Source organism: Onychomys torridus, chromosome 13, assembly GCF_903995425.1.
Source record: "Onychomys torridus chromosome 13, mOncTor1.1, whole genome shotgun sequence".
Lineage (NCBI taxonomy): Eukaryota > Metazoa > Chordata > Mammalia > Rodentia > Cricetidae > Onychomys > Onychomys torridus.
The window spans coordinates 32,429,263-32,447,599 of NC_050455.1; the positions used below are offsets into that span (position 1 = coordinate 32,429,263).

The following is an 18,337-nucleotide window of genomic DNA, read 5'->3' on the forward strand; positions in this document are numbered from 1 at the left end:
CCAGAACCCCCATATCATCTATTCCCGTTACTGTTAATACTGATCATGAAACCACCAGGAAGAAAAGAAAGTCGAGAAAACAGTGAAAGCTTTAGAGTACTAATGTCATTGCTTAAACCTCCAAGCTAATCATGTCCCAGTTACAACCAATACTCTGCTTTTTTGTTTGTTTGTTTGTTTGTTTTTGTTGTTGTTGTTGCTGTTGAAGCCAATTTTGCCTGGATCTTTGACTTCTACACTTATATAATATAGACTGGTGTGTCTATTTACAAAGCTCAGATAATGCAAACTGACACCAGACAGATGGAAAGTGTCTCAGAGAAATTAATTCATGCTGTTATTATTCATGCAAAATACTTAACCTTCCTTCCTGTTACTTCAGTTAAATACCAGATGGGAGAAACCATAGAACCCCAGTTGTAGACAGAGGCTTCCTAGAGAGCATGGCAAGGAACAGAAAAGGCGGTGCCCTTTCTATTACAGTGGACAGCCAGGAATTGGTGGTCGGGGAGGAGCAGCGTAGTGCAGTAGGATGTTCACGATCCTGAGAGTACTAATCACCTTTCTTCCTGGCTTGTGAGATGAGATCAGCTGCACTCTTGCTCATGACCTTGGTGACATAGAGGGGGCAGTTGGTCTGGCTGGCAATGGTGATGGCACGGAACACAGCCTCAGCTTCCAGCTATTAAAAAAAAAAAACCCACAGGAGTCAGTAAGAGCACAAGCCTCTCTTGCCTTTGCTACTGCCTGCCTCTTTAAAAGGTGGTAATACAAGGCTGTGAAGAGGCTAAGAGCCAGCCAGAAGGATCTGAAATTACATGGCCTGAGTCTGCTTCTGGGATATACCCCACCATGCTTCTTGTGTTACCCTCCTGGGAGACTCAGTGCCTCCTCTGTCCTTCAACAAGGAAACACCCACTGAGAACAGCACAGGGTGGGGCTAGAGCACTGCCTCTCTCCTCTCCCCAAATGGAAGCCTCTACTCCCCAATTTTAGAACAGAGTCCCTGGGAAAACCCAATCATATCATCAGCTCTAGAATCTCCAGTGAAGACAATCAGGCACCCAAGGACATCAGGTCCTTTCCTGCAGCAATGGAGTCAACAAAGGGTTGGTGCTGTGAAGGACCATCTTTTAAAAATATTTCCCAAGCCAAGCTCCACAGAACAGGCACTGTTCTTATTGCTGATCTCTTCCAACTTACTCCAATTCATGTTTTCAAATATGCTAACTAATCCAGCTGTGCTTAATACATGAGAAGTAATGGTTTTCCCCATATTTGATTAACCAAGTGAGATTTGAGAGCTCAGGCTCCCTTGGGTGGACTGAGAGTGAATCGTGGTTCTGCTGTGTGCCAGCCAGGTAACCTCAAGTACATCATACAACCACCAAGTACTGCTGCTTTCCTGTCTAAGTGAGAGTAACCGTGAGTTCCGGCATCTAGGGCCGTTGTAAGGATTAAATGATTAATCCTTTTGAGAAATTAGTGCCCAGGACAGTGGCTATTGGTGTGATCCTTGACCATAGATAGTTTCTGACCAATGTGAAGGCTGCTACTGCCCAAACCCTGAACAAGTCCTGTTCAGCCTGGAGCAGAGACAGTGGTGATTTCTCATTGAATCACCAGCCATTCTTTTTCATATGCATATGCATATGACTTTCTGGGTTAGCTTGCACAGACTAACACTTTAAAAAAAAAATGCTCCAAATAGCTTACAGATGTCTAGTGGCTACATACATAATGTAAACCAGTCACTCCATGGTAAATGTGGTTCAGTCGGTTTGAGGAAGTGGGTTGGCTGAGCTGGCATCCTCCGGAAGGCTCCTGGATGCAGGTGAAGCCCTCTCAAGTTCCCAGACATTGCAACCCACAGATTATGCTCTGTGATTCTGGCTATCCTTTCTGAACAGCATCACTTGGAGACTACATCTAGCTGAGCTTTGAACGGAAGAGCAGCTGGCTTTTCCTGCGCTCACTCCCGCTTCCTACCTTTGCTGACCACTACAGCAGCCCCATGACCTCAGTCCTGGCTTCTTTGATCCCATTCCCTTCCAGTAGGGCAGGCTTTTCTGCACTTTGACGACGACGTGACTATCTTTAGAAGGTTACATCATGTTTCTGCTTTACTCAAAAGAGCTTCTGGAGTTGTTGAGATTTACAGCTAAGTGGCCTTCTTACTAAAAAGGAGATGGGACTGGGAAAGGTTGAGGTGGTGGGGGTGGAGTGAGGTTGGAAAAACAAACCAAAGAACAAAAATAGACTTTGCTGTGAAATCCCCAGGCGGCGTCGAAAGAACTGTCTTGCCAGCATATCCCTTCAGTGACCATTTATCGCTTCATAAACAGTGTTGGCAACTATGGTCAGGTAATGCCATATAAGTGATTTTCCAGTCCTTTAAACATGGTCAGCCCCCTGGCTGGCTTTCTCTAAGCTTCAGGTTCTTTACCCATGCAATGCCACTACCCTGAGTGGCAGCAAGAATAACTGAGACAAGGCAAACAGTTAGCACTGCCAGAAATAAGTGTCCCTGAGAAGGTGCCTAGAATTATTAGGGCACAGAATTTTCTTCAGGAATGCTGTGTGTGACTGAGATGTCAAATCATTAAATTTATTTATAATTTATTTCACCGTTAATTGTAACAGCTGTATCAACTGGCAACCTCTAGAAAGCTGACTGTGTTCTATCTCCATCTGGATGCCCTGATACAAGTGTATTCAGCTTGTGAAAATGGATACCTCCTTATAATGGGAAATTTTCTCTATATTTGTGTTACATTTAAACTTTTTCCAGGCTCTAGAAGAAATGAGGAAAGAAGAAAATCTTTAGGTTCTGGTTCTTCTGTGGAGTTTAGCATAACAGATTAGCTTCTCTGACATGAGGACCATTGATATCACTCAGGGCTGGTAGATCAGAACCAGTGAGCTTTCAGATTGGTGAGTGATTAATTTCAAGCTCTGAGCCCTGTGCTAACATGAGAAATTGCTGACATAAAAGAGAGGAATTAGCCTCTAGTCACCTTTTACTGGCTCTGCGGGGGAACACCCTGATTCATATCATGAGTGGAAAGCTTCCATTTCTGACCACAATCATCACTTTATTCAAATGAATAGGCATAACGCCTATGAAAAGTCTATTCAACCCCCTATCCACATTGTCTCTGTTTTGCTAGACTCAAAGTAATATGAAAGTACATAAGAATGTCTACAGTACTCATGATGATTAAGAAAGACTTAGACACTCAGCACTCCTACTGAAGGCCCAGGGAGTGTCCTGTAACTGAAGGTCAGAGTTGAGCATCTGCTTTACATTCCTTTCCAGAAGACGTCTTTGAGAGAAGTCATGCTAGGTGGTCATAGATGCAATCTCCTTTCAGCCATGCTCATGCCTACACTGTGTGTGTGTGTGTGTGTGTGTGTGTGTGTCTCAGGAAATCGGGGCCAAACAGAAACACTCCAAATGTAAAGTGAGTGGCAGGCTAAGACTGTGACCATCAGTTTCAGCTCTTACTGCCATCTTGGTTTTTCCCTGTGTGGCCCTTCTGCTCTACTCCATGCAACCTACCTCTTCTGGCCTGCTCAGAACATGGCCTTCTGGGCCAGTTATCCCCATTTCCAACATCCGGGCCTGCTCCTAAAATAAAAACAGAATGGAGAAAGTTCTTAGATGGTTGCAGCCAACGTTTGGGAAAATTACATCTGTATGCTCTGGGCTAAGAAGCTCTCAAGGGGGAAAGAATAAAATTTATATGTTGGACAAATATGTAACTCCACATTTGGAGTTCTAAAGTTAAATCCGTAAAAAGTTAACTGGCTTCTTGTTTTTATTAAAAGGAAGATAGTTAAGAGTGTTCCTGTTTTGTCTACACTACCAATAAAATGTCTCTTACTCTTTATCTCCTTCAGACACAGCTCCCTGTGAACAAACCCTTGCCTGAGCTGTTAGCTGATTCAATCATGAATTCAGCTGATCACATTCAATAAAAGGTGTTGACATCTGCTCCATGCCTTGCTCCGGGTTAAGTACCTGGATTAAGGCCATGGAGCTCACCGTTTAGGGCCAGACCCCACAGTACCTGCCATCTCTATCAGGTTCCTCTGGACTGCTTTAGTCCAGGTGTGAATTTCCAACCCTATTCTGGCCTGATGAGAAGCTACAGCATCAAGTTCCAACAACTAGTGTTTGAATAACTGCCTCTGGGTTTGTTATTTCAAATCCATGGGTTAGATGAGTAGATGCAGAATTCAACCAGACAGAATCATGCCTCTTGACAGCATTACTTGAGTTACGGTTTGGTAAAATGCTATGTACATTATTATATGACAGATAGGTGTGCTTCTTGTGGCAGACTCTAATTATCCTCACACCTATGAATAACTTTTATGGAGAAGCAGGTGGTTGGTAAATACAATTGGGGTACCAGAAACCCCAGGCTACCATTATCTGCAGTTGCACCCTGAAATTGTTAAGGCTAGTTCCTAAGAACCTCTGCTCCAGTGACCCCAGTCACTGCTTGAGAGATGCTAGTAATTCAGGAGAAATGTCAGCTGGGACAAGCCTGTATCACCTGGTAACTATGAGGCAAAATTAGCACAGAAGAACTCCTAGAAGCTGCAAAGGACCTCTGTGTTGTGTTAGTAATTCAGATTAAGAGGAGTGATAAGGAAGATGCTCAGATCTGGAGGTTAAGCTTCATGGTCTGTCATCCCAGGTCAACTTGATTGAATTTGTGATCACCTAGGAAACTAGATTAGTGAGGCATACCTTTGTGTGTGTCTCAGGATTAACTGAAGGTGAGCTGAATTGTTCCATGGGTGGGCTTGGAACCCAGACAAATTAAAAGGGGAACAGAAAGCTGGGCTTGGTGGGCACATGCCTTTGATCCCAGCATGTGGGAGACAGAGGCAAGGGGATCTCTGAGTTGGAGGCTAGCCTAGTGTGCAAAGTGAGTTCCAGGACAGCCAAGGCTACGCAGAGAAACCCTGTCTCAAAATAAATAGATAGATAGATAGATAGATGATAAATAAATAAATAGATAACTAAACAAACAAACATAAATAAATAGGGAGTGGCAGGAGAAAGCCAGCACTGTATCTCACACGTAGAAAATTCTCTAAAACCTTCCTAAGCTGATTTTTCTATTGAACTACATCCATTTTGTCTTCTGGCCATTCTCATTGATTGAATTCTTGACATATTTTCTTTCAAAATCCAGTAAGAGTCCTCCCCAATTAGGCACATAAGGGCTACTAAGGCTTACAACTAAATATCTTCTGCCTTGTATGACCTCTATGCTAGTCCCATGAGCTAACATGGGATGCAGCCAGCTTATTGGTCACACTCTGGAAACACACTGCTTCACAGAGGACATCACAACAATGAGCTCACTATTCTTTTGTTTTTGTTTTTTTTTTCCCCAGACAGGATTTCTCATGTAGTCTTGGTGCCTTTCCTGGATCTCACTCTGGAGACCAGGCTGGCCTCAAACTCACAGAGATTCGCCTGGCTCTGCCTCCCAAGTGCTGAAATTAAAGGCATGTGCCACTACCACCCAACATTAACCTCACTATTCTGGTCACAGAACAGCTGTGGCTTTCTCCAATGGCCTTGCTTTGTTTTGGCTTGGAACATAGTAAATCTGATACATTCAATGTTTTTAAAATTTTTTATTTGTTTATTTTAATTAGAATACCATTATATCATTTCTTCCCTTTACTTTCTTCCTTCCCACCTCTTCCACCCTTTACTTCCTTCCAAATCCATGGTCCCTTGATCTCTTTTTCTTTAGTTATAATTGTTACATATACATAAGTGCAAAAATATATAATCACCCCCTTCAGTGTTTTTAGAGGTATTTGTAGGTACATAATTTCAGGGGTAACTATTTTGCAAAGGGAATCTTCTTTAATGAGGAGTAGAAGCTACAGTTCTCTGTGGGTATAAAGACATTTCCCAAATGCATAAAAAAAAAAAAAAAGAAAGCTCAGCCCAGCTTAGAATTGGAAAGATCTGAAAGTTGTCCTTGTTTGTATGCAAAGATTTTATTTTGCTCTTGGTTTTGCAAAAGTATAGCACGAAACTCTGAGGCAAGCAGCTGCCTTCATTTAGATGACATGATTCAATCTTCAGCTAAAGCTGAATCTAATAAATACACACCAGAAATTCACCCAAATGGAAAAATGCCCCAGTTCTTTTTCCTGATGGAGAACAGATCTTCCTAAGGTTGGGAAAGGGTGGGATGAGGAGGACCCAGGAATTGCTGAGACTCTGAAATCACAACAGCTAGAGTCCTGTACTATGTGTGGGATATTAAGAGCAAGGAACCCCAGACACAGGATCTCTGAGTAAAGATGCCTAAGGGGGCATATCAATTTTAGAGCCAAAGTCTAGTTCTACCAGTTAGTCGTGGCTCCGAGTGAAGGAACTGTGCTTCTCGATGTTCATGTCATCACATGGACCGAGGTCACCCTCTGCTTTCTTGCTGGCTCCTCCTGGCACAGGCCAGCGCTGAGTGAATATCCCCAAGGAGGACACATCTGTGCATCTGTTTCATTAAGCAGCCCAGGAGATGGATGGGCAATTGCCCAGCTTCCCACAAATGATCAGTTTGGGGCTCTGGGTGCTTGCTTTCATCATTCTTTCATCAAGTTACTCAATATGATTTCTAGGAAGCCAGTGGACTACAGGTCCCCATAAGACCCAAACTCGTTATTATCTAAGGTTGTGAGTTCTGCAGTCCTGGATCAGATTTCTGGCTTCAGAGGAATGCTACCTTAGGACGGAGAATGCCACATAGCTTTGGCTCATTTTCAGCAAAGAACCTGCCCAGTTCTCACTCATGAAAGGGCCCAAACTTGCCTAGTATATTCTGGTTGCCAAGACTGGTCAGGCCTCTACTGAATCTTCTGGTTTCTCCTTGTTTTCATCCCTTGCTTTCTCTACCACTGTTTTCTTCACAGATTATGTGGCTCTTGTATTTATTTCAGTGAGGTTTTTTGTTGTTGTTCCTTTGTTTTTTGTTTCTTCTAAATCAGGGTCTCCCTTAGCTTTGTACTAACTTTCTTCACTGCTGAAGGGATGTTTGCTCCTGGAGAAGGATGGCGCTCCAGGGCTCCTCTAAAACCTTTTAGTGAAAGATCTCTTGTGTACCATCAGGGGCACCTTGTAAGCTCTGAATTTTCCTTTCCCTGGCTCTTCGCTTCTTAAACCAAGACTGAATCTCTGATTCCTTAAGAAAGAGGCTCTTCGCAAGATCCTTCTTCGTGATCAAATCAGGGTACTGAAATTCTTGGAAAACGCTCTCCAGTTTGCTCTGTTGCCAGGGTGTGAAACCCCTGTGGATCTGTGGTCGAGTGCTCCTACGGCTCTGTGAAACCCTAGCAACTAAGGTCGTCCTATCCGCCAACTGCAGCTCTCCTCTACTTTGGTAGCAACCTTGGCTTGCGATGGCGACGTCAGAACCAATGTAGTTCAAGTTGACCACGTGGTTCATATCATCCTGGTGGTTTGGGGTACCCAGGTACTTGGGTTTGTCCATGAAGCCCTGAGCACATTCATTAACACTGCAGCTCCCTTCTGCCGCTGCCATCTCTTGCTCATCCTCGATTTCTGCTTGGTCATTCTCAATTACCACCTCGATTTCATATTCTTCCAGGTTGTAGAAACTGGGGTCGTGGTGACGCGACATGGGTGCCATGGCCTAACACTGTAGAAGTAGCCTCGCCTTCACCAGTAAGGATGTGGTCAGGGAAGTCAAACCGTCAATGTCTCTCTTACTCTGGAGAGGCCAACGATCCAGGAGTTGTTCAGTACAGAATGCTACGCTTCTCAGCAGATCCAATCTGACGCCGAAGGCTGGAAGGAGTCTTGGTTGAAATCCTGAAGAACTTGGTCCTAGTATTGGTGAAGGAACGCCGATCCCCAGATAGGGTAACTTGCCAGCAAAGCGATAGCAAGTAGCTTTAAATTTTCCTTCTAATGCGTCCTTTTATATGGGCTGCCGCCGGAAGATGCCGCCCACTTTTAGGGAGGGTCTCCCACCTCCAATGATCAGATCAGGAAAATCCTTTGTAGCCGGGCGTAGTGGCACACACCTTTAATCCCAGCAGAGGCAATGGGATCTTTGTGAGTTGGGGGGGGGGAGGGGGGGCTGGGGGGAGCACAGTAAGGTGTACATGGAAAGTCCTGGACAGCCAGAGCTACTAAGTGAGATTCTGTCTCAGAACAGGGTTGGGGTGGGGGTGGGGGAAGAGGTGAAGGTGGAGGGAGAGAGAGAGACCTGCAGAGAAGTGCTCAGGAGTTTGTTTTAGTTGGTTTCCAGATGAAGTTAAGTGGACAACCAAGATCACACTGTCTTCTTTGTAATCCTGTCAGAAGTTTCTAGGCCTAAACTCTTTTAGGGAGAGAAAACTTAGTAGACCACTTTTAGACATACCTGTCTTCATCTTCATAACTAGATAAATATCTGAGTTAGAGGAGCTTTCTCAAAATTAAAAGCAAATGGAGAGGAAGACATCAGGCAAACTATTTTAAAAAACCTGTAAGCTTAGTAACGTATAAATTATGGTGACATTAATCTGAAGATGAATTCCTTTTTTGTTTGGTTTTTGGTTTTCTGAAATAGGGTCTCACTATGTAGCCTTGATTGGCCTGGAACTCCCAGTGATTTGGCATGCCTCAGCCTCCTGAGTTGGAGGATTAAAGGTGTGTACCCACCACCTGACCTTGAAGATTAATTCTTTAAGATATACTGTTTACAGCTAGAAATAAAAAGCTCACTATCACATCTAATGGCTGTGAACATTTGATGGTCCATCCTTGTTAGGATTATAAGTGTGAGCCTAGAGCTATGAGCTTTTTTTTAGCATGGATTTTGGCTTTACCAGTGTGTTTATGGTAGTCTTGAACTCTTGGGGCATTCAAGTCATGTTGAAGAGAGGAAATGGGTGGGATGCAGACCCAAGCTCACACACATAAAAGGTTTGATCCATGATGTTACCTGGGCTATGATATCTCCATTCTCGGCATGAACTTGAGCAATGGCCCCCAGCTCTCCCAGGCAGGTGAATATGTCATAGAGCTGAAATAGAAAAAAACAACCTTATAGCCACCTTTAGCAGCTTCACATAAAAGCCAATTACTAAAACCAAAACTGAAACAATATCTTAAACCAGAGAGGAATGTAGTCCAAAGACATTTTAGCCAGGCATGGTGGCATACACCTTTAATCCCAGCACTTAGGAGGCAGAGGCAGGCAGATCTCTGGGAGTTTAAGGGTCAGCCTGGTCTTCAGAGCAAGTTCCAGTGGTTACACAGAGAAACCTTATCTCAAAATCAAAACAAAACAAACAAATAAACTAAAAACAAAAGATATTTTAGGAGACTCTGTCTCCATGAAAGACTTCTCTGGATTTACACAGACAGAACCAATATCTAACAAGCCTTCTCTGTGGCATCCATCTCTCCCAGAGTAACTTCTCATTGAGCTGAGACATAGTGTCAGAATTCTTTTCAACAAGTGTTCCACAAGCCCCTGACAGCCTGGTCAAAGCTAATCCAAAACTCAAACTCTTAATCTGAACTTCTTAAGACAAACATGCCCTTACTCTCCACCTAGAAGATAGGAGTGCTAATTTCTTACATTTCCCCTGATTGTTTCAGATCTATCAAATTGAGACACACCCATAGTTTCCTAGGAGGCCACCTAATACAATTATGACAGCCAAGCTGGTACCCAATAGCAGGAAGTCCACCTAATCTTATAAAGCAGAGAACTCCACATTTTCACCAGGTTTATAAGAGGCTTGGAGAAAATAGTGTTCCTCTTAGTCTTTAAGACAACTGTTTCCAGTAGAAATTCAAGATCTTCTCTGTTTTTCCATGGGCACCTGTCACATTCGCTTCTTTAAAATGCAGTGTGGACTGCAGCGGCTTCAATAGACAGCCTGACATAGTGGCCCCACACCAGTAAGCACCATGACTCATGTTCTAAGGACCCAGGTCATCAGCAACAACAGGAAACCCATGCTTGCAGACAATCCAAACAACACAATCAAATGGGTTGCTACCTCTGTGTTGGATACTTGATATAAATCCTTGTAGGCCATGTAAACCATGAAGGAATTAACACCTGCAAGACAAGGAAAGGAAGAAAATCAGGAAAAAGACAACATTAATTATCACCACTACCTTCTCATGTCTACCACCCATGTGCTCAGAGCACATGGCTCAGGTGCCTACCCAAAAGAAGGAGGATATTCTCAATGCCCCATCTTATCATGTCTTCTGTTGCCTATAAAATCCATAGTTCATCAGTGGTTTCCTTGAAGAATGTCTTCTTTGGTATCCTTTGCTAATCTCAATTCCCAGCATTACAGTTCAGAGGACTGATAATTTTCATTTTGTTCAAGGATACAGACACCAGAGAAATCATGATAGCACACCAGCTGTGCCCAGACACTAGAGGTTACAACACTTGGATGTACCCCACACTGCAATGAGCTGAGAATGTTTAACTTCTGGGCTTCAGTTTCCTTCTCTGTAAATTGGAAAAATAACTCCCACTTCATAAGGTAGTAGTTCACCACTAAAGGAGGCAACACTTCAAAAGCTTTTAGTCCCTGTGAGGCAAGCATTTGGTATCCATGGGGATGGGTTGATTTCACTATTTGGTGAATGACTGGTATATATTGGGCTACAGGGTGAGGTGTCTAAGAGAAAGATGACGAAAAAGCTAACTTTAAACACTTCTTCTGAGTCATGTCTGGTGAAGAGACAAGCATTTAATCCTGCCACTGGGGAGGCAGAGGCGGGAGAACTGCTATGAATTTTTCTCTCTATCCCTTGCTGCACCTCCAAAGTTTAGGGATGGGCTAGACTATATAAAAAGTACCAGGCCAGCCAGTAAGGTCCTGTATCAAAATAAAACCCAAACCCTAAATGCCCCATCCCTAAAAATTTGCTTCTAAGATATAGCATTACATTCTTACATTATGCATTTTCTGTTATTGAAACTGTACTTTTGAAGACACACATTCATAGCACATGTACAAATGCATGCACACATCCACAGAGCACATGTATATTTTTTGTAAGTATACTATTTACCATCCTTTCTCTATAATTCATTTAAAGAATAAACTGGGTAGTGGCACATGCCTTTAATCTCAGCACTTGAGAGACAAAAACAGGTGGATCTCTGTGAGTTCAAGACTGGTCTACAGAGTGAGTTCCAAGACAGCCAAAGCTACAGAGAGAAACCTTGTCTAGGGAACAAAAAATAAAGAAAGAAGAAAAGAAAAGAAAAGAAGGAAGGAAGGAAGGAAGGAAGGAAGGAAGGAAGGAAGAAAGAAAGAAAGAAAGAAAGAAAGACAAAAAAAGAAAGTACAAAGTCAAACTTAGCTTTTTAACCTAGAAATACTTGGATTTTTTTTTTATAATAAATAAGTACTGATGTTGACTGTATACTCTTTGTGGTGCTTTGAATAGGAATACCCCCCACCATAGGATCAGGTTTTTGAATGCTTTATCATTAGGGAGTAGAGATACTTGACAAGGATTAAAGTATGGTCTTGTTGGAGTAGGTGTGGCCTTAGAGGAAATATGTCACTGGGGGTGGGCTTTGGGGTTCCAAATGCTCAAGCCAGGCCCAGTGTCTCTCTCTTCTTGCTGCTAGCTGATCTGAATGTAGAACTCTGAGCTACTTCTCGAGAACCAAGTCTGCCTTCCTGCTGCCAAGCCTCCCACCATGATGAAAATGGTCTAAACCCCAGAAACTGTGAGCCAGTCTCAAATGTTTTCCAAGAGTTGCCTTGTTTGTGGTGTCTTCAAAGTCAATAGAACATTGACTAAGGCACATAGTTTGACAAATGACCCTTTCACATAACACTATTTACGTTTTAAATGCAGAAATAAAAATGGACATAAAACCTGGCCTCAGTGAACTAACAGCAAATGAGGACAGATAATAATTTGTACATTGTACTTAAATACATGAATCATCAGCATTATAGGAAAAGATCTATTGATTTTCACCCAAAATAAATAGGTAGGTGGGGTGGTAGAACAGAAAATCATTTTTGAAGAAGGAAAATAATTTTGGTTTAACCATTAGGGTCAACCTAGCCCACAGTTTCCCCAGCCAAAAGTGGATTATAGTTCAAGAATGTCCATACTCAGCGTGGGTCAGCTCAGGGCAGCTTTCCACAACATTCCCCTTTCCAAAAGCCTCCAAGTCATCCTTGGAATGGCCCAGGCCCTGTGTGCTCATTAAAGCCACTGAATTTTCTACTGACAGGCAAAAAAAAAAAAAAAACAAAAAAAACCAAAAAAACAAAAAAACCAGAACGATGGAGGGGCTAAGAGCTTGTTTTGTATTCTCAAGGTTTGGGTAGGATTTGGGGGTACAGCAAGAGATGGAAAAAAAGATGCATCCTCTGAGGGTGCATCTTCCCTCCACATAGACACATGATGTTCTCCTGAAGTCCTTGCATAGTGAGCAGACAGGTCTTGTGCATTAAGCATCCGTTCTGCTGCCTTCCACTGGACTGCTTCCTTTTGCAATGGACCTTTAGCAGAGGCTGTTGCTTACCCATCTCTGACTACCTAGATCACCTTACAAAGCTGAGCACATGGTACATATTTGCATATGTATATATGTTCCTGTGGGTGCTAAATGTCTGGTGACTAGAACATAGGAAAAAACAGAAAACAGAAGAAACTAAGAAGATAATGGAACCAAAATCATCTTCGAAGTGAGAGGACCCTCTCCAACAACACACATACACATACAGAGAGAGAGAGAGAGAGAGAGAGAGAGAGAGAGAGAGAGAGAGAGAGAGAGAAGAAGAAGAAGAAGAAGAAGAAGAAGAAGAAGAAGAAGAAGAAGAAGAAGAAGAAGAAGAAGAAGAAGAAGAAACAGAGACATACTGTAGGAACATATTTTTCACTCATAACCAGATAATCAATCTATCCTTCTTCCTGGCATGTCTTAGCCTTTTTTGAGGATCTTGAGGATGCCATTACTATATAATGTTAACAGTTTGGTCTTGAGCAAAACTGATAAAGGGTTAGAAATCTTTGATCTCAGAATTGTTAGCAATGTGACTTCAGGGAGGATCAGTCATCTTGCTCCAGTTTCTTTCTCTGCAAAACTGGCAAAAATGTATTGTTCTGGTTAGTTTTAAGTCAACTTGATTCAAGCTAGAGTCATTTTGGAACAGGGAACCTCAAATGAGAAAACACCCCTACCTGTGGGCAAGCCTGTCCTGCATTTTTTTGATTTATTATTGTTGACGTGGGAGGGCCCAGTTAACTGTGGATAGTGCCATCCCTGGGCTGGTGGTCTGAGGTGCTATATAGAAGGAGGCAGGCTGAGCAAGCCACGAGGAGCAAGCCAGTAAGTGGTGCTTCTTCAAACCCTGGACTCAGTTCCTGCCTCCAAGTTTCTGCCCTGCTTGAGTTCCTGTCCTGACTTCCTTCAGTGATGGACTACCAGCTATAAAATGAAATAAACCCTTTCCTCCCCAGTTGCTTTTTGTGATGATGTTTAATTGCACAATAGAAACCTAACTAAGACATGGAGGTGAAAAGCATTGTCTTTGGATAGACCTATTGCTTACTAAATGAGATCCCGGGCAGTTACTCTGACCCTCTGCTTTTTCATTTGCCCTATTATGACTAACACTATTTATCCCATGAGGATCCTGTCAAAAAGTAAGTGAAGTTGCATAAGCACAAAGTGCCTGGAACAAAGGAGAACACCCTACATTCAGCACTCGTGCTTAAGGTACCAGACTCTAAACTAGGGGAGTGACTCCCATAAGTGGGTCACTATGGGAAAGACAGACATGGCAGCCAAGAGACAGGAGGCTGGAGTGCATGCTTTACTCACCTTTGTCTTTGCTGAGGTTCTGTACTTCTTGCTTGACACTGTCATTCCAGTGGGTGATATCCACATGCAAAGCATAGTCACAACAGCTTTTCCCATCAGCCCACTCACGCCACTTTTCATAGGCCTCCGTCAGGCTAGACTCAGGTTCAGGTACCACATGGTCAACTGAAAGACAGAGAGCCAGATGGGTGACTCACAACGGTTTGATTCTTCCCTGCACCCCACAAGTCTGTTCCTTCCTGCTTAGCTATGGTTGTACAACCTCTGTGTCTTGGTGCCTTCCAAGAGACAGGTGCTTTAAATATCCAACTCTGGGACTTAGGACAAATTATTAGCTTTCCGAAACCTCAGTTTTCTCTTCTTAAAATGGGTGTTAAGAGGATAGGGGAATAGGTAATAATGGCAGTTTCCCTCTGAGTTTGATGTGTGATTAAGTGATAAAATGCATATAAAGCACTACACTGATACTTGGCACATGTTAAGTGTTAATAAATGTTAGGTCTTGATGAGTACCTGGTATTTACAATTGCTGAGGCTGAGTCACTGATAATGACAAAAGTTGTATTCTCTTCCCTGGTTGGAAGAAGTTCTAGATGTATGACAGGAACTAGTGGCCAAGGTTAACAAGAATTGGTTTCTCTGAGTTCAAAAGCAAAAGCTCCACTCTCATCAATGCCCCTCAGGCAGCAACTGGTAAAGCATGCAACTGTTTCAACTATCCTGAGATTAACATTGAAATATGTATCAAAAATCTGGGCCTTTTTTCAGACCTGACTCAATAATTATCCTCATGCCCAAGAACCACACCTAGGAAAATAAGTTGTAGCTGTCAGCAACATTTAGTTTCTAGGATGTTCGCTAATGCATTTATGTAAATGAAAAACTGCAAGTGACTAAAGTTGAAGAAAATTGAGAAGTTTAGTTAAAACTTAGAGAAAACTTTCACAGAATGAAAAAAGACATCTACTTTAAAACCTGCAGTAGAACATGAACAAAAGAGCAGAAAGACATTCATAATCCATGGTTTAGTAAAAAATAGGAGTTTGAAATATGGTACAAATGTTACAATCCTCTTGTTAAGTTGGAAAATGTACAACAGCAACTCTAACAGTGAAGTAGGGTTACATGCATCCTTTGCTTTCTGCACGTCTAGCATCTCTAAGTTATCCATGATGGGCAAGGCTGCATCTGTGGCTCCTTGGAAGCTTTATCCTCATTTCTATCTCTGGTTTTCCCTCTTCCTCTTCACTGATGTAGAAGATCAAGCATAGAAAACATTGCAGGCATGCAGAACAGGCCCAATTCCTTGCCCAGATGGCAGGCAGCCAAGCCAAAGCCAAGATCACGCATTTCCTCTGTCAGAGGAGTCTAAGCACACTGATCGGAAAGTAGATGCATCCAGCTACATTCCTAATGTCTTCAAGGACATGAGGGCTTTCCTGGGCAGACAGCTGCTGAGAAGTCAGCTGGCTCCTTCCCATCAGCTGGGAGGAGAGCTCAGGCCTCCCTGGACTACACCTTTTATGGCCTTGCTACAGTTTTTCTGGGCTTCTACATCCTAGCTAAAGATGACTGCTGCTAGTGGTTGAGTCGAAAGGCAGGTCAAGACAGACCGTAATTCTGGCTCAGGCTGCTCTGTGCCTGTGGGTAGAGGAATATGATGTGAAGTAAACAGTGCTCTGTCTCCCAAGTTTGAGGCTAGCTCTGGGCCAGTACCCAGTTCACTGAGATTCCTCAGACAGAAAGGGCTGTCTGGAATGCTATCAGTTCAGTAATCCATGCCACTTCCCAAGTTCCCCTAGAATTAGTAGTTACCAGAAGCAAAACAAAACAAAAATAAGTAAAGGAAGCCACTCACAGCTTTTCTAATATTAAAGGTACAAATTGGTCAAAATACAGCAAAAACCCAATAGAACTAAGTCCACAGAGGACCACTAATCCCCCAAGAACTGTCAGTCTCAATGAGTATTCTTTCTAACTTACCTTTCTCTCATGCATGAGGCTCATGCAGTCATGAGGCCCATGCCTCACCTTTGTGTAATTCCAGGGAGCTGGCAGTTTCCCTAAGAGTAACCACCTCCAGGAACACAAATTCCAAAAACCAAATCAAAAGAAATGTGTCAGGTGTCAGTATTATCAGAGAGCAGGCACTTGGCACTTGTGTCAAGCCCATATCTCTGAGCAGCAGGACTATGTCTAACTTCAGGACTTACTGATCATGGTGGTGCCACCTGCTAAGGCAGCCTTTGTCCCTTGGAAGAAATCATCCACTGTGGTCATTCCCTTGTAAGGCATCTGGAAGTGAGTGTGGACGTCAATGCCTCCAGGAATCACCATCTTCCCATTGGCTTCAATGGTCTTCACACCTCCAGGGACAATCAGATTGTCTCCAATTTGCCTGGTGAGATAGTGGGACAACTGGCAGTTAAAAAGAGAGACACTCAAGACATGTGTAGGATATAAGGATTTTAGGCATTGGTTGTGGGACGACTCATCCCTAACAGGCTTGAGGGCCAGCCAGCCCAAACAAGTAAAAAAGATACTTTCTGAGAGTCAACCTGGGTCTGCCTAAGGGCCTTAGCAACAACAGCTGAGACATGATTTGGAGATGACCTGGACCAATGAGAGGCAGCCATGTCATACCAGCAGATACATATCATCAGATCTTCCCCCAGGGTGGGGAAGATCTCTTCCTGAATAAACTGAGTTTATTGTTTCAACATTCTCCCAGAGTCTGTGTCATTGACTCTGCACCTACTTGGGCCCCCTCCCCCAAAGGGAACAACAGCACAGGACCCTGCTACAATTAGAGTCTTCAAAGTCACTCACAAGTCCAGTAGTCTTTAAACAAGAAGAGATCATTGTGTGCATAAAATTATTTTTGTGGACATAAAAATTATCTTCATGGGCCTTGAGTTAGGCTTTATACTGAAATCTACGGATTGCCAAAGTCTAGAGCACTATACATGACTAATATTTTTACTTAACTATTTTCATGGTTTCTTTCACTTTGCTCCTTTTTTAGTGGTGTTGGATGACACTGGAAAAGCTATGAAGAGTGTGACATGCATGATGCCTAGGAGCAGCAGAAGATAAAGACTAAGTACAACAACAGATATGGAACTCAGGCATCTTCAAAACAGGTTTGCTGTGTCCTAGTGAGAGACCTTTGCTCAAGTCACCCTCTACCTCAGGCTTCTTTTTCTTACTCCACCCTTGCCTGATCAGCTAATGGCACACCATTGCAGATTCACAATGAAAGAGTCAAACCTACAGATCTCTCCCACACCAACTGCTTTTTGCACTGTCAGTATGTCAATAGAGGCTTCAAACTAAGGAAGATTATTCTGACCATCTCCCTAAGGTACAAGTGCGACTCAGGAAGCTTTAGAGCATCCCAGAAAGGAATGGGGATGGGGAGCAAGGTGGGGTGGGGAGCAACTCAATGAGTGTTTCAAAGGTGCACCTTACAATGAATGTGTTACCTATCCCTCAAAATGCTGCTTGAAGATCTCTACTTTAAATACTGCTTGATTTTATAACTGTGATCTAGGTATCTGGTCAAGTCTGTCCCCATGGTATACCTATGGTTCACAGTTTACATTAACACTGAATATCTCCTACCTTGGGCACATGTGTAACCCACTATTGTTGGTGTGAGTACTTTCCCTTCTAAACCTAGCCAAAAAGATTCTCTTGGGGTAGTAAAAAAAAAAAAGTCACTGACCAGCAAATTCTAGGTTCACAGCTAATGTATTCCTGACATGTCAGAGAGTTCAACTTTACCGCATCACCATGGGGCCATTCCAGGGCCACCACAACTCAAAACACACTGTGGAAAAAATGCAGCCTCTGATTGTAATTCTATTTCAGTCCAGATATTGCCCAGTTCTGTTACTCTTTTTCTTAGTTCTTCTTCCAGGAGAAATTGAGAATCAAGAGGATAAAGAAAGAATTGATGGACCCGTGTGGTGTGTGTTTATATATGTTTACATACATTGTTTCACTCATCCTTACAACTAGCAAAATACCCTATCTGAAAGAGAAATGCCTCATCCACTTTTCTCTAACACACAAATTAAGCCCACAGTGATCTCTAAAATCTCAGCTTCTGTCTCCTCATTTAATCATTATGCTGGTAGCCAAGTCTACTTTGTGTAGGTGTGCCTAACATGGAGGGTACCTGGATTTACAGTTTTGGCTCTGCTAGTTACTAGCCATAGCCAAGTTATTATTTAATCTCACCATGACCCGATTCTTTTGATTGTAAAATGTAACAGCTCCTCCTTGGAGTTATATAGATTAAAAGTTAATCTCTGCTAAACCCACAAAATACTATTACGCACATTAGGGATCAACAAACATGAGCTGTTGTAATTAACAATTGCTCACTCTGAATTCCGTCTAGCCTGTTATTCAGATCCTTGCTATATATTCAGAAACCTCAG

General features: G+C 42.8%; 2 protein-coding genes across 3 annotated transcripts in view; one reads left to right on the forward strand and one right to left on the reverse strand.

Annotated features, from left to right (window-relative positions):
• Stk32a (serine/threonine kinase 32A) overlaps positions 1–16,946 on the forward strand; it is a 147,693-nt gene extending 130,747 nt beyond the window's left edge. Inside the window, exon 14 of the mRNA XM_036204428.1 lies at positions 16,915–16,946. Within this exon, the coding sequence (XP_036060321.1) occupies positions 16,915–16,927 (13 nt within the window). The 3' untranslated portion in view covers positions 16,928–16,946. The remainder of the gene's footprint in view (positions 1–16,914) is intronic.
• Positions 1–18,337, reverse strand: part of Dpysl3 (dihydropyrimidinase like 3) — a 108,783-nt gene that overhangs the window by 12,107 nt on the left and 78,339 nt on the right. For both annotated transcript variants that reach the window (XM_036204424.1, XM_036204426.1), the window contains exons 3-8: positions 16,103–16,287; positions 13,890–14,054; positions 10,066–10,127; positions 8,997–9,077; positions 3,563–3,631; positions 562–682 (exon numbers count right to left, since the gene is read on the reverse strand). In XM_036204424.1, the coding sequence (XP_036060317.1) occupies positions 562–682; positions 3,563–3,631; positions 8,997–9,077; positions 10,066–10,127; positions 13,890–14,054; positions 16,103–16,287 (683 nt within the window). The remainder of the gene's footprint in view (positions 1–561; positions 683–3,562; positions 3,632–8,996; positions 9,078–10,065; positions 10,128–13,889; positions 14,055–16,102; positions 16,288–18,337) is intronic.